Source organism: Myotis myotis, unplaced genomic scaffold, assembly GCF_014108235.1.
Source record: "Myotis myotis isolate mMyoMyo1 unplaced genomic scaffold, mMyoMyo1.p scaffold_m19_p_10, whole genome shotgun sequence".
Lineage (NCBI taxonomy): Eukaryota > Metazoa > Chordata > Mammalia > Chiroptera > Vespertilionidae > Myotis > Myotis myotis.
In genome coordinates, this window is record NW_023416314.1 from 74,433,016 (window position 1) to 74,449,278 (window position 16,263).

Here is a 16,263-nt window from a genome sequence, read left to right on the forward strand (position 1 = left end):
CAATCTAGGGCATGGCTCTGTGTGGCAGGTCCAATCCCTGCCCCTGGTGGGGTGCATGTGAGTATTGCAGCTCGAGACGTCCCCTCACTAGAAAAGGTCCACTTGTAGCATGCATATTCGCTTCTTTTCCATTTCTTTCTTGGCCCTAAACATTTATTGTATTTTTCTCCTGTTATACTAGTTATATAGGCTTGGTAGAGAGAATTTTGAAAACATAGAAATGCAAGAAAAATAAAATAAAATAAAAATCATCTATAATATCATCTTTAAGAAAAGTCAATCACTATGAACATGCTGGTTTGTATATTCTTCTAGTCTTATTTAATTGTACTTATACATTTTTCAAACAAAAGTGAAGTGATTTTTGTATATGTGGTTTTGATTTCTTACATACAGGGTATCCCCCCAAAATGTATTAAACACACTTTAAATAATTTATTAATTCCAACAGGTTAAATCTGAAAAGAAAGAAACATCAACCAAGCTATCAGTTGTTACATGTGTATACATTTTTTGGGACACCCCCTATTAATATGATTGACATGGGCAAGAAGTGTGTCTTAAACTGCCCTTTCTGCTTTCATTCTTCCTGGAGATTAAAGTGTCAAAGAAGTTTTTTTTTTAACTCAGCAGGAGAGATGAGATGTCTCATTAAAACTTGGATGAACTCTCTCTGTCACAGCTTATTTATATTAGTAGCTTTCTTCAAATCAATGGTTCCCACTAAGACGTATACATGAGTGTCTCATAGCCAAAATGCATTGGGAAATAAATGGTGACTCCTTCCTTATATTGCACACACAACAAACATTGGCTGAGCTGTGACAGCTGCTCTGAAGTGAGAGATTAGAAAATTAAACTTCATTGATAACTTCCATGAATCCCAAGTCAAAAATCGAAGCACAACCTTCTGTGTCACACTGAACCTGGAAAGCAGTGTAAGAAAGCTTTTTGAGCAAAAACTACTGGAATCTGGGAGAATCTCTTCCTAGCAAGGACTGCCTTTGAGGTTCACTCCAAAAGCAAGTGACCCCTGGGGATGGTTGGTCTCATAATTTTGAGTGTTTAATGTACAGCAATCCCAGCTCACGAGCACTCATCCTATATAATAAAGAGCAATATGCAAATGGTTGTCATGCCCTCATGGCATCACAACCTCACACTGTAACTGCTCAGACACTCAAACTAGGGAGAGACGAATGGGGACCAGCCAGGCACAAATGAGCTCTCCAGAAAGGAATGGGAACTGGCCAGGCTGCAGTCCAGGAGAGGTACAAGTTGCCCGCTCTGCAGGCCCTGTTGCCAGCAGCTGTGCCTGCACCCCAGGAGAAGGACAAGCCACATGCCCTGAGATCCTGGGTGACAGCAGCTGTGCCTGCAGCCCGGCCCGGGAGAGGGACAAGCTGCCCTCCCCGTGGTTCTGGGTGCCTGCAGCTGCAGCCCAGGCGAAGCCACCCGCCCACAGTCCCCTGCAGCTGTGGCTGGCCTGGGCAAAGCCAGCCCGGGTCCTGAGTGGCTGCAACTGGCTGTAGGAAGGAATCCTGGGTCCTGAGTGTGGGGCAAGGCAGAGGCAGTTAGGGGCGATTAGGCCAGCAGGGGAGCAGTTAGGGGTGAACAGGCCAGTAGATGATCATTTAGGGGTGATCAGACAGGAAGGCAGAAGTGGTTAGTGGGATCAGGCAGGCAGGCAGAGGGGTTAGGGGCGATCAGGCAGGCAGGCAGGCAAGTAGTTAGGAGCCAGCGGTCCCGGATTGCGAGAGGCAGTTGGACATCCCCTGAGGGGTCCCAGATTGGAGAGGGTGCAGGCCGGGCTGAGGGACCCCACCTCTGTGCACAAATTTCGTGCACTGGGCCTCTAGTATAATCTATGGAAAAAAATATATACTTACAACGGGCATCCTACACAAAACTAGAAAGATCTCTTCTCCTTGAGTATACTGCTGGCTAATTACTTTCAGTCGTTAAGCTGGAAGAGACAGACAGTCCTGGGGTGATGCTTTGGGGGAGCACAGAGCACAGGAGCAGCGGATTTAATCATCTCTCACACTTCTTTTTCCTTTGTAGTTAATTAGCAAACATTTCTTTCTCCACCTTATCTTTGTTGAGGTCATATCAGCAATTATCTGCCCTTCAACTTATGGGAAACCACCTGAATAATTCATAATGAGGAAGAGCTTATCCACTTTCTCCCATGTTCCTTTGCCCAAGAATGATTAGCAATGAAATATTTCAAACATACAGAAAAACAGATAAATAAAACCACCCAGATTGAACGGAGGTTAACACTCCACTATGCATGCTTAATATGGTTGTCATCACACTCTTCAGTCATCACTGCCACATTTACAAGAATATTTGGCCCTTGGCTAGGACATGTCTTATGAACATACCCTTGCATGTAAATCTCTGACATATTTCTCTGAAGTGGTTGCATAGCTTTCAGCTCCATGGTCTTCAGTTTTCCAGTGTGGCTCCCTCCATAGGGTAGGTGATGAGACTGGGTGATGGAGTGGCCACAGTCTGACTTTGGGACCACCACAGATCTGAGTTCCAACCCTTCCCACCAGCTGAATGAATGTGGGCAAGGGTCTTTACCATCTCGTTTATAGAACTGGAATAATAATGCCTACCTTGTAGAGGTCATGTAAGTAAAGCGTTAGATGAGTAGCTGGCACATAGTAGGTGGTTATTACCAGCTTGTGTGTCTATCAGATGTCCCAAACAACCCTCAAAAGCTTGAGCCCCATCCAACTGAAGAATATCTACCGGGAACCAGCCACACATGGTGCAGATCATGAATGGCTCTTCATTTGTGGGCTCACTCATGCATGCCCCTTCTGCAACCTTCCAATGCCTCTGATTCTAAACCATGACACTTCTACAGAGTTTTGTAACACTTACCTTTACAGAAAGCCAAATTAGCCCATGAGGTAAGGGAGCAGTTGGCTGTAACCATGAAGCCCCCTAGTGACCATGTGCATTCTTTGGCTGTCTTTATGTCCATGCATAGCTCTTCCTCTCCCTATCCTTAGGTGTACCTATGATTTGTCATTATAGCAAATTGCCTTTAAAAGACCACATGGACTCAGTGGTTCTCAACTATGGCTGATCTTTGAATTCATCTCTGTGTAAAAAATTATCTATCTATCTATCTATCTATCTATCTATCTATCTATCTATCTATCATCTATCTATCTATTATCTATCTATCTATCTATCATCTATCTATCTATCTATCTATCTATCTATCTATCTATCTATCTATCTATTGTTGATCCCAAGGCTACCTCCCAAGATATGCTGGGAATCTCTGGGACTGGGAGAGATGGGGATGGGTAGGATGAGGGTATGAGTAGTTAATGTTCCATGCAGGAGAGGCTGTTATGGATCCAGGGTTGAGAATCACACTGAGTTCACCACTTAAAATAGTATCTCTCTGAAGAGCAGTCTGAGATTTGGGAATTAATCAGGGAGTCTTTTCTTCTTGTTCCAATGATTTTGGAGGCAGGATGCTGCTATTCCAAGTCTTCTGTTGCAAATTATGTCTTCCATAGGAATGAAGCATACGCACAGGCCATCCAAGCACAATGTAAATCAAAACACATGTCCACAGCTGGAGCAAACGCATTAGGGACATTTAATGGGATTCCACTGGAGTGAGTCGGTGTGACACCATGCCCAAGTTAAAGAAAACAGCCCCCGAAAGAAAGCTCCATGAAAGAGAGCCAAAACACTGTACCCTTTTGCAAAGCACACCAGATGCCAGGAACTGGCATGCGAGTACATTGTTTCCCAGACATAAAGCCCCGACTGGAACTGACCAGTGCTTCCCATACCCCGCCTTCACTCTCCCTCTCCTGCTGATCCCCAACAGCTGTATGCTCTCAGGTACCCTGGCAGAGAAGTGCATCTGAAGTTGGAGACGATGAAGAAATCACGCTTCTCTATTTATTAGTTTCCATGGTGACAGCAAAACAAAAGACAACAATAAGTGTTTCAAAGCAACAATAAAAGAAGCCACCTCTCTGTGAGGCAGGCCCCCCTCAGAGGGAAGGCAGAAGCTGTGCTGCTCTCTGTGAAATGATGGCCAGGGGTATGGCTCTCAATGGGGCTGGCTACCTGTACACACACACCCCCGCAACCAAGAAGCTACTCCTAGAACGTGCTAATTTTTCTATTTTCTTTGGGGATCCTGTTGCTGAGTTTCACTTTAAATGAACTTCCAGAAATCAGACAGTGAAATCTCTGGGGATTTCTGAGCCACCCAATTCAAAGCACCATAACCAGGAACCTGAGACGGGTCAGAATGCTGGCTGACCTCTTGCAACAAACAGGGACCCGGAATTTGGGCTTGTGAGATATTTAGCAAGTTCTGCCCCTCAGGAGAGAGTCAGCAGGGGAATGCCCTGGGTGCCTGACACGGGCAATGCCAAAGCCAGATCCCTCTACCTCAGAGAAACCAGGGTCACCACGCCTATTGGTAACAGGGTAGAATACTCCCCTCACTGCAACCTCATTATCATTTGTCACCCTTGCGTTGCATTCAAGTGCTCTGACCCATGTCAATTGTGCCAGTTCGATTTCCTTTTCAATAAAGGCTGCAAGTAGTATTAACTCATTAGTTTCCACAACTATCCAACCCATTGACAGTATTCCCCTTGATTAACCTCCAAGAGCCCCCTCAGAAGAGTGGGAAATTAGAACAGTGAAAGCAGTGGTTCCAAATCATTCATTTTCTTTTTCTTTCTCCTTTCTTTCTTCCTTTCTTTCTTTCTTTCTTTCCTTCTTTCTTTCTTTCTTTCTTTCTTTCTTTCTTTCTTTCTTTCTTTCTTTCTTTCTTTCTCTCCTTTCTCTCTCTCTCTCTCTCTCTCTCTCTCTCTCTCTCTCTCTCTCTCTCTCTCTTTCTCCTTCCTTCCTTCCTTCTTCTTTCTTCTTCTTTCTTTCTTTCTTCTTTCTTTCTCTTTCTTTCTTTCTTTCTTTCTTTCTTTCTTTCTTTCTTTCTTTCTTTCTTTCTTTCTTTCTTTCTTCTTTCTTTCCTTCTTCTTTCTTTCAGGGGGGAAATTCCCTCAGTGAATTTACTTAGAGCAAAAATGGCATCTTGGCTTTGGACTTGCCCCTACGTTCACTTATGTTAGTACTTTTTTCATTTAAGTTTTTATAGAAGGTAGGTCCTCTTTGCCTAAAAACCCAAGGGAAAATCCCCAATGCTTTAATTTACTCACATCCTGCTGTGCTTTCTCAGGTTATTCATTTTCATACCACGCCTTCAGATGCAACCTCCTGGTCGGAAGGAAAGGGGAGACAGGTCAATGGACATTGTCCCACACTGAGAAGGAGAGAACTTCTAGGTACCTCTTCCTGGTGGCCAACACCAGGGCTACTCTAGGCTATTTCAAAACCTTAGCAGGCTCAATCCTAGAAACAGACACCATTTCCTTCCTAACCTGTCAGGCTCAGTGAGGCATAAAGCATAAATTAAGAATATTAACTGACAAAATCTGGTAACTCCCCGTTCCTGAGAACCCAAGAGGCAAACAGGAAGAGGTATCCTCAACCTTCAGGGAATGAAGACTATCTGGACACAACAAAAGTGAAGGGGTGATGAGCTCTGCACGTTTGGAGAGAAACTGTCCTCTTGTTCTGGGGGTTCCCCTGTGTCCCTGGCTCTAGGAAACCATCTGACCACCAAGGTTGACAGTTGCCCACAAGAAAGCATAACCCTTGACTCACTTACAAGTTGGGCCTGTGGACTGGTTTTATTCTAAGGGTGATTTTTAATTCTTTTCTTCCTGTCTTATCATTCCACACTATGCCTCACCCCAGTCGGTATATGGAGATTTATAGAAGCCACCAATGTGGGAAGAGGGGAGAGACAGTAAGGAGGGGCCATGATGCCTACATTGTCTGATTGACAAGGATAGTCATGACCTTGAGGGAGGGATGGTGGAGACTGTAGATAATACATGAGACATGACTATAAAGGCATTTTACTGTCTGATTGATGAAGCCAATTTCATTACTGTGTTGCCATACTGAATGTATATAAAACACAGGTTTAAAAAAAATTAGTTTTAAATTTTTTTAGTCCCAATTAGAGAATCCATGTCCATCTCCTCCTATGCAGCCCACTTGGCCACTGTGCAGCTATAGATAAAGCACATTTCCATCGCCCTCGAAGTATGGGAACTCTGGCCACTGGCCACTCGTAATTTTGTCTTCTGAAATCCTTCTCTCCTCCTGAGTTCACACACTCAGAATCTGGCATTATATCCTTAAACTATGAAGTCCTCAACTTTATGCCCATTCGCAAAGCCTAAGCAAGGCTAGTTAATGCAGGAAGTAGCCAACTTACTCTGTAAGAATCTGATCCTCTGTCCGGTGGCCAGGGATCTCGAGAAAGATGCTTCAAGTGGCAGGGAGCTCTGATGCTGCTTCTCGCTCTGTCTCTAACAGCCATGTGATGCTGGGAAAAGACCTATCTCTTCTCTGGATTTCAGTTGTCTCCTTTATAAAAACAAAAAGCTGGCCACACAGTCAATCCCTTTCAGCTACATGTTCTATGCTGTGCAACTGCAAGGTTGAATCTGAGAATCTGTGCATGCCAAAGGGCTTAAAAACTATGGCACCTAACACTTAAGCATTCCACACGTGTTAACTCATTTACTCCTCTCTAGAAGTCCATGAGGTAGGTATTCTAATTATGACCCCCTATTTTTAAGGTGAGGAAAAAGGCATAGAGAGAGCTTGAACAGCGTGGCCTGTGTCCGACAGAAGTAGCATAAACTCAGGCAGACTGGCTCTAAGGGAAGTACTCAGGAACCACCAGAAATATAGAAAAATAGATTTGAGGTTGAGCCTCCTAATGTTTGCATGCTTAGAAGGTGAGAGAGGAAGTGTGAGAATCAGTTAATCGGCCAGTTAACTGCATTTACAAAGAACCCAGACTAGAGCCAGACAATGCACTCTTGACCACCTGCTGGGTTCTTTCCTTACCAACAACAAAACACAAGTGGCAATAGTGTAAATGAGGATGATTCTGGCAGCAAAGCCCAAAATCACTTCGAGGTGAACTATCAGCTTGGGGTCTCTTTGCCACCTTGTCAGTGTATTGATGTGTTTTGGGGCAGGAAATGTTCCAATGATGCTGGATGAGGGAACACTAGAGGCCAGGCAAAGAGAGCCACTCAAATCTGGTTTTGAGAAGAAATAAGCCTCCAGGGTCTTCAAAATACAGCCACTGAGGTCCTGACTGCCCTACTCTGATGCCCCAGCATTGGCCTCCTCTAGGCCAGCAAGATCTTTGCAAAGGAACAGACACGTGTTTGTTCATTTTGAAAACAGGCCTATTAGAAACCCTCAAACCCAACAAGCCTCTCTGGCAGGAAAGCTTTTGTCTGTTCCCTGCAGAAAGACAGTGATGAGAATGTATGCTATCTGGATTCTCGGCTCCTTGCACCAGGGCCCAAGGTTCTGAACACGGCCTCCTTTCAATACTCATTTACTGTAGAGGTTTCATGGAAACATTACTGAGTGTTGTTTAGTTCAGTGCCCGTCGGGGGTTTTCCACCATTAATCCTCCTGGAGGAGGGTGGGGCTGAGCTGGGAACAATATAACCCTGGCCGCAGGGATCCTGATAAACCAGCACTCCACAAGTTAACAGCACCTTAGGGGGTTCACCAACACAGCTGTGCAATGCGATACAGCTTCAGACTGTCACTGCTATGTACTATAACCAACTTGGAGAGTTCTCTATATTGATACTTTCTTTGACCCTATCAACCAAATAGCTCTGTGGCATACTGGCTGTCATAGAATGAAATACCTCTCTTCCCCTGAGCTAAAAGCATACCGAACTAAGAAGCGGTAGATTCTTTGCTACCATGTCATTGATTTACCTACTGTACTATGTGACCCAGGAGAGCTATGAGTCATCCCTCTTAACTTTCCAGCTAACAGAACAGGTTCCGTTGGATACAATCTCTTCTTTCTCTAGATTTATTTGTTCTGAATCCTGGTGCATTCCTAAGGCATTATTTCTTACTGAAGACAGCTCTCCCTCAGTGTTTGCTTAGTGATAATTTTTATTTGAAGTTCTTCCTGAGTAGTATGCTTGCCCTTTTCCAAGGCTTTATGTTCTTAGGAATACCTGAGTCACATGCTGTCAGAGCTCCAGCATTCATCAATCACAGGCAGGGGCACAGATTTTTGTGTCTTTCTTCTCTCCCATGGGTCACTGAACGGTGTCAAAATTCTGATTTCTTTAGTTGAGTCAGAGACTATCTCTTGTCTTGTTTTCTTTCCTCTCTTCATATTCATTATTTTATTTCTAGGTAATGCAACAGATCATGCCTTCTTTCAAACACTAATCGAGGAATTACTGTGTTGGGCACTTTGCTGGATGCTGGGGGCAAAGTTGAAGATGGTCTGTCCTTGAATGAGATAAGAAAGGTCATGACTAGACAAAGCAGGAAGTGCTCCAAGGAAAGATCCTTGTAGGAGTGCAGAGCGGGGCTTGACCCAACCTGGAAGATCCCAGAAAAATCCATCCAAAAGCCAAGAAGAAGTGACGCTTGACCTAATTTTTACTTTAAAGGACAAGTAGCAGTCATTCCGGGAGGAGTCCAAACAACAGATGGACAGATGTGGATGCGGAAGAATGACATGACAAAGGGAGGCTGGAGAGTCATGGCTAGGGCACAAAGGGCTTTGTCCCTGGGGCTAAGACATTTGAACTGTATCTTAAAAGTAGACAGGAGCCCCCAAAGGGAAGAGACAGCAGGACTGTAATATAGAATGGTATCATGAATCAAAGGACAAAATCTCTGCTACGTTCGTACACTGTGTGTACACTGTGTGTTAGTAAGACTGTATGTTTCCATTTACTTCATTTTACACTGCGACTTGGCCCCAGCGACTGCATACAGTGCATGGGGAGACTGATCGGAGCTTCGTGCCAATTCATGGCCCCAGCCTACCTCTCCAGGAGACTTACAGCAGTGACCACCTGTCCTCTGGTTTGCAGAGAGTTCCAGGATGGTGGCCATCCTGGAAACTTCCCTAGAATAGGAAGGACTTCTTTGCATAAGGCCATGAAATGAGGGATCCAGATAATGGACAGCAGTGGAAATGGCACCTGTAGCTGGGAAGAGAGCGTGTGCACAGAGGTGGAGACACAAGCCCTCGAGCCCCACGTGGTGGGAGGAGGTGGGAAATGTGGTGAAAGGGGCCAGGAGATCCCTGGGTTCCCCGTTTCATCAGAACACTGCTGCACAGAAGATCACACATTTCCAAGTTGGAGAAGCTAAGGTAGAAAGAAATTGTCTCAGCACAAATATGAGGCAATAGCAAGTTAAGAAGACAAATCACATGGTTTGGCTTGCTTCTGTTTCTAATCTCTGCTCTCCATGCCCACGAGCAGCCTGCCTGTCCTGCCCAGTTAGACATGCTCCCTTTGAAATCCAGAGTTCACAGAGCTTAAGGGAGTTTTCAGATGGAAATGTAATTACTTTGTTTAAGGCTCAAGCGAAGGCCTACTAATCATTTATTGTCACATCTGTAGCATAGCTCACGTTCACTTAAGGCTCATCAGAGGATCTGGAAACTGCTCAGGAAAAGAACCTGACTCCTAATGATGCCTGAACGATTCTTTTTTTCTTCTGGACACAGGCTTTTTACAATTTCCAAGAGACAGTTTGGGTAAACTTAATTCGGAATTTTATGAGTGTGTGGAACTTGTAGGGTTATCTCATTTCATGCACACTGGCCCCTGCTCCAAAACCCATACTTTCCCCTCATTTATATGTTTCACGGAGACATTTTCCAGGAACATGAAAGTTTAAAACTTTCACTCAAGCTAAGGTTTCTGCTTTTATTAGGAATTTCACTGGCCCAGGATGTGTTACAGAGACAAAAGCAGTTTCAAAATTGCTGGCTCGGTCACGTTGACTGCAAGTGACTCTCAGCCTAGCAAAGAAGAAAAAGGTTTTTGGCTTGGCTGGAGTGGATCAGTTGGTTGAGCATCATCCTATGTGCCGAAAAGTTGCCAATTCGATTCCCGGTTAGGGCACATACGTGGGTTGCGGGCTCGATCCCATTGGAGCATGTACAGAAGGCAACCGATTGATGTTTCTCTCTCTCCCTTCCCCAAGCATCTCCTTATGCTAGCATGTAACCCCGATACTCCCAACCCCAACTTGGGTCATATTTCCTATTTTTTACAGATGTAAGAAGGCAGGTTCTGGATACTGTCCTATGAATGTAGGTTCAGTATGTTAAATGCAATTGGTGTAATTCTGCAAGCATATACAGAAATGAGGATTTTGTAAGCACCATTTAAAACTATCTGAAGAGGATTTTTTCAGGTAACTTTCTGTAGCTCTTTTTATAAGGCAAAAGCCCTTTTGGAAAAAAACAACATCACTCCCCACTTCATGTGTTCTAATTTTAGGTTTTCATAAATTAATTTCAAATTTCAAAAAAAAAAAAAATGCTGGAGGCCACCAGTCTTTTCCATTTGTTGAGTTAAGCTCCACACCGACCCAAGAGCCAATCATGCTTTGCTGTTACGCTTTCCTAAATAGCAAACAGCATTTGAAAATGTGGGCTACCGAACAGAAAACTTCCCCGGAGTCAGCAGACAAGCCCAGCATAAGATCTCATGGTTCCAACTAACTAGCTCACAGACATTCATGTCCAGTTCTGCTTTTTCCCTGGTCTTTCAGGAAGAGTCCAATTTCTGGTTAGGAACTGAGAAATTGGTTTGGTTTCTACTTCCGTACAGTAGTAGTGATGCTAAGATAGTATTAAGGGTGTTAGAAAAAGTGGCTGAGTCCCAAGGTCTCAAACATGGGAACTCTCTATCTTCAGCCCCCATTCCATCTTCTCCGCCATGAGATTGCCAAGGGGTCCAATAACAGCAGAGAACAAGCCCAGGCAAAACAAAAAGAAAAGACGCACTGTTAATGGGAATCCAGCCTCAAACCCTGATATAGCGGATCCTGGTGAGCTGGCTTGGATTATGAACTCTTGCCAGTGAGCTGTAAAATTCACAATAAACAGTGTTGCATATTCCATTATGATTTGTGAATAATACATTTTGTTGAATTATATTACTCTATTGCACATTTATTGTATTTAATAGTATTGCCTATTCTATTAAGTGAATTGTGTATTTTATTATTTGTATGTCAGTACAATTTCTAACAGACTTACACCTAACAGACTATATATGCAACAGACATTTCTGTCTCAGAGAGCTGGCTGTTAAAGCACTCACCAGCGCACCGCTGCCTAAACCAAGAACAAGAAGAGGCTGGCTCCTCCTTGGCTTCTATCTTACAGGTCCATGCCCTTAGCTCCGTAGTTTACTCTTCCTCTGTCAAGAAAATTACAAGTAATTGTACAAGAACACAAACCAAAAGAAAAATATATTTTCCTGAAAACTCAAAGCATACTGGTATAATCTGCCCCATCCAGCCTTTCTTGATTTGAGAGAGGAAGGGAGAGGGAGAGAGATCAATGATGAAAGAGAATCATTGATCGGCTGCCTCCTGCATGCCCCACGCTGGGGAATCAAGCCTGCAATCCGGGCACGTGCCCTGACCGGGAATCAAACTGTGACCTCCTGGTTCATAGCTCGATGCTCAACCACTGAGCCATGCTGGCTGGGTCAATCCAGCCTTTCTTAAGAAAGCTGCCCTCCAAAAAAGGACAGCTATAGGCATCATAACTTAATAAATGTCCTCCTTGAATCCACATAGATGACTCCTTGGAAGCAGAGGAGAGGGGGCTAGAGGCATTGAAGTAGGAACAACGAAATCTTCCTGTGAAATCTGGAATATGTCTGGGGTACATGACAAAAGATCATGAACATGAGCATCAGGGGTTCCTACACATTTATTTTTAAACTAGAGGCCCAGTGCACGAATTTGTGCAAGGGTGGGGTCCGGCCAGCCCAGTGCCAATTGGCAGATTGGGACCAGGCCTGTCAGGAGGAGGAGACGGCGGGAGGTTGGCTGGCCAGCCCACCCTGATCAGGGCCTGATTAGGACTGAGCCAACTGGGGGGAGGGGCCACAGGTGATTGGCTGGCCATGGGGAGGGGCTGTGGGCAGTGGGATGGCTGGCCCCACCCATGAATGGGGCCAGGGGAGGATGGCCAACCAGCCCCACCCCCAATTGGCGTGTTTGTATGTGTGTGTGTGTGTGTGTGGGGGGGGGGCGATTGGGGGCGGAGCTGGCTGAGGGGAGGGGCCTTGGGCCAATCTGGGGTGGGGCCGCCAGGGGAAGGGGCTGTAGGAGGTTGGCTGGCTGGCCCTGCGGCCCCACCCTCCAATTGGGCCAGTTTGCTGGCTACAGTGGGTGTCATAGCGACCGGTCATACTGATGTTCAGGTTGCTGGTTTTATACACACAGACACACACACACACACACACACACACACACACACACAGACACAGACACACACACACACACACTAGAGGCCTGATGCACGAGATTCGTGCACTTGAGGAGGCCCCTCAGCCCGGCCTATGCTCTCTTGCAGTCTGGGAACCCTTGGGGGATGTCCAATGGGGAGTGGGCCTAAGCCGACAGTCAGGGGTCTTTAGCACTGCCAGAGGCAGGAGAGGCTCCTGCCACCACTGCTACACTCGCCAGCCATGAGCCCGGCTTCTGGTTGAGCATCTGCCCCCTGGTGGTCAGTGTGCATCATAGTTCTGCTGTCTGCTCAATTTGCATATTAGCCTTTTATTATATAGGATAGTCATTGACTTTAAAATGTCTTTCTAAAGGTGAAATAAAAATTACCAAACCAAGATGTATAGGGATGTAAAATAGTGTTACTTGGTAGTCTTGATTGGTAACTTTAGGCCAATGCCATTAGCCAATCCTAACAACTAAGGAATTTCCTTTAATGCAAGAGAGGGAGAGGGAGGGAGGGAGGGAGGGAGGGAGGGAGGGAGGGAGGGAGGGAGGGAGGGAGAGAGAGAGAGAAGGAGGAGGAGGAGGAGGAGGAGGAGGAGGAGGAGGAGGAGGAGGAGGGAAGAAAGACATGAAACTTCAAAGTTTTCTTAAACAAAACAAACAAAAAGGTCAGACCTGTCTCTATTCATATCAGATTTCTGACTGTTCATGTTACTCTGTGTTCTTCCTTGTCCAGGCATCTACTCAATACCATAATTTTTTTCTACTTGTTAGTCTTATCCTCCCCCTCACCTTCTCCTTAATGACTTTTCTCTTAAAAAACACAAAAGAAGCAAAAGGTCATTATATATCTGTTGTTCTCTGAGTACCATGAAGTAGAACCTTTTGCTAAACAGTCATCCCCCAATTAAAAGTAGTGCAATTTTTCACTAATGAGAAAGCACGATTGATGCAGGTATACGTCTTCAGGTAAGCGGCTTTTGCTGTCTTATTTATAATGTGCACAAAAGACTTCTCTGTCTTCCAAATAACAGATGAGTCAATGCTACCATCATAAAATGTTGACATATCCACCCACTGCAAAAAGGAAACTGGCTTCAGAACATCTTACAGAAAGCATGAAGCTAATCTTGACAAATGGTAACACTTTTACTTAATCGGTATGTTCTCGAAACTCAGGCACAGAACTGCTCTCAGGTCCTTAGGAGAGAAATATGTTTAGTGGATGTCAGGCTGACACATTACGGGGGTCTGGAGGGGAAAGAGTGGGAGAAACCTACAAGGTATGAGCCATGTGTTAATATCTTTTATGAATTAATAATTGTGTTGGTGATAGTAACACGGGATGGAGAAGTGAGGTGTTTCTAACAAAAACACATCCAAGAAACACAGAAAACAATATGAGAAAAATCAAGGAGATATTTCTACTTACCAAGCTCTGCTATCTGCATAGAAAGAACTGTACTTTCAACCACAAAGACATTTATTAACTTAAAAAATATTTTATTAGACATTTCTTTTTCTATAACTTGTTATTCCAAAGTAAAAAAATTCCCTGGTCATCACCCAATAACTGAGGTGTTTCTCTATTTGGCCTTTAATTATTAATCCACACCAGCTGCCACCCACTCATGAATCAGAAGGTTAAAGGAATACATCATTCATTAGTATTAAAACCTAGAGGACACTACATGTCAGATTACTGCGGCTTTAGCCTGACTTGTTTCTATATTATTTCTATACTAGAGGCCTGGTGCATGAAAACCTCTCGTAGTCCGGAACCCCTCAGGGGATGTCTTCCTGCTGGCTTAGGCAGTTGGACATCCCTCTCGCAATCTGAGATCCCTCGCTGTTCCTTAGCACTGCCATGGAGGTGGGAGAGGCTCCCACCACAGCCATTGCACTCACCAGTCGTGAGCCTGGCTTCTGGCTGAGCAGTGCTCCCCCTGTGGGAGTGCACTGACCACCAGGGGGCAGCCCCTGCATTGAGTGTCTGCCCCCTGGTGGTCCGTGTGCTCATAGTGACTGGTCGTTCTGCCATAATGGCTGCTTAGGCTTTTATTATATAGACTAGAGGCCCAGTGCACAGATTTGTGCACATTGAAAGGAAATTAATTAGAAGGTGACTGGTGGGGTGGGACTGGGCCAGACGGGCCAAATAACCCCTGGAGCCAACCTCCCTCAGTCCCTCCCTGGCCAGCTGCACCTGGGGCTGCGTTGGGGCTCGAAGGGCGTCTGCAGAGCGGGGTCCCTTTGGCAGGTGGGTCCCTTGGCCTGGCCTGCAGGGATTGGGCTGAAACCGCAGTGTGACATCCCCCAGGGGTCCCGGAGTGTGAGAGGGCACTCTGCAAAGTTGCTGTCACTTGGCAGCTCCTGCATTGAGTGTTTGCCCCCTGGTGGTCAGTGCGCTCACAGTGACTTAGCCTTTTATACATATAGATTCCTAAAGGAGGTGCTACTGAGTTCAACAAACTGTTTTCACTATATGAACAGAGAGGCATTTCCTCAACCCATACATTTTTTTAATGTACTAAACTTTAAAATTTGATGTTTTTTAAAAGAGGAATCTCTTGTGAGGCTCTGGGGCCAGCCTACCTGCCTTGAATCCTGTCACTGCAGCTTGCTGGCTGTGTAATCTTACACAAGTTAGGTAAGGAGCCTTTTGTGAAGTACTGGCAATACCAATACCTATCTTATGTGTTGAAGACTTAATGAGTTAATAATACATACAAAGCATTCGGAACAATGTCTGGAACACAATAAGTTAGCTACTGCTATCGTATTATTTTATTATATTTCCAACGTGAGTATATACACAGTTTGAAGAGAAAAAAAACCCAGGTACTTATTGAGAACTAATTCAATAACTAGAAAAATATATATGGCCCAACTGTAGTGGCTCAGTAGTTGAGCGTCGACCTATGAACCAGGAGGTCAAGGTTTGATTCCCAGTCAGGGCACATGTCTGGGTTGTGGACTCGATCCCCAGTGTGGGGAGTGCGGGAGGCAGCCAATTGATGATTCTCTCTCATCCTTGATGTTTCTATCTCCCTCTGCCTCGCTCTCTATGAAACCAATAAAAATATATTTAAAAAATAGGTACATATTTTTAAAAGCTACACCATCCTTTTTTAAAAAAATTTTTTTATTGATTTTAGAGGAAGAAAGAAGGAGAGATTAGAAACATCAATGATGAGAATCATTGATTGGCTGCCTCCTGCATGCCCCACACTAGGGATCAAGCCTGCAACCGGGTTTGTATCCTGACTGGTAATTGAACCATGACCTCCTGGTTCATAGGCTGATGCTCAACCACTGAGCCACGCTGGCTGAGCTAGAAAAATATTAAAATATCTACCTAGAAAAATAGAAGTCTTGTAGAGAACTTCCCAAATGATACTTTAAAAAAATGTTTATTTTACCAGTTTAAGCTGATTGAGGGTAAGGGCCTTTAGCTATAAACACTCAGTGCCATGCACAGATACTTACCATTGTTGAATGAATAATGTATTTCAACATTTTCTTTTGTTTAACATTTGAAAAAATCATCTAACCTACCAAATAGGAGGATTTATTTGAAATAAAGTGACAATATTCTCAGTATTACCTGTAGTCTAGGCAGTTTTCTACCTGCAAAGCAGGTATAATATAGACTGTCACACCTTTGTAAGGTGTCTTCCATGGCCCCCCCAACAGACACCCTTGCACTGCAGTGGCACCCTGACCCCCAGAGCACAGGCCTGGCGGCTGAGGCTGACCGTGCCCTGGAGGGGCTTCATATTCCCTGGCCACTGCAGACAGATCTCTGCCACCCAGCGGGCTGTCACTATTGGACCCTGA

General features: G+C 44.8%; 1 protein-coding gene across 2 annotated transcripts in view; it reads right to left on the bottom strand.

The window, feature by feature from the left end:
* Positions 1–4,966: 4,966 nt before the first annotated feature.
* Positions 4,967–16,263, bottom strand: part of PDHX (pyruvate dehydrogenase complex component X) — a 57,095-nt gene continuing 45,798 nt past the window's right edge. Inside the window, exons 11-12 of one of the 2 annotated variants that reach the window (XR_004970553.1) lie at positions 6,353–8,430; positions 4,967–5,280 (exon numbers count right to left, since the gene is read on the bottom strand). Coding sequence is in view for 1 of the 2 variants with exons in the window: in XM_036326245.1 (XP_036182138.1) it covers positions 11,336–11,375 (40 nt within the window). In the remaining variant the exon portion in view is untranslated. Of the gene's footprint in view, positions 5,281–6,352; positions 8,431–11,320; positions 11,376–16,263 lie in introns of those variants that run through there. The other variant, XM_036326245.1, reaches the window with a different exon arrangement.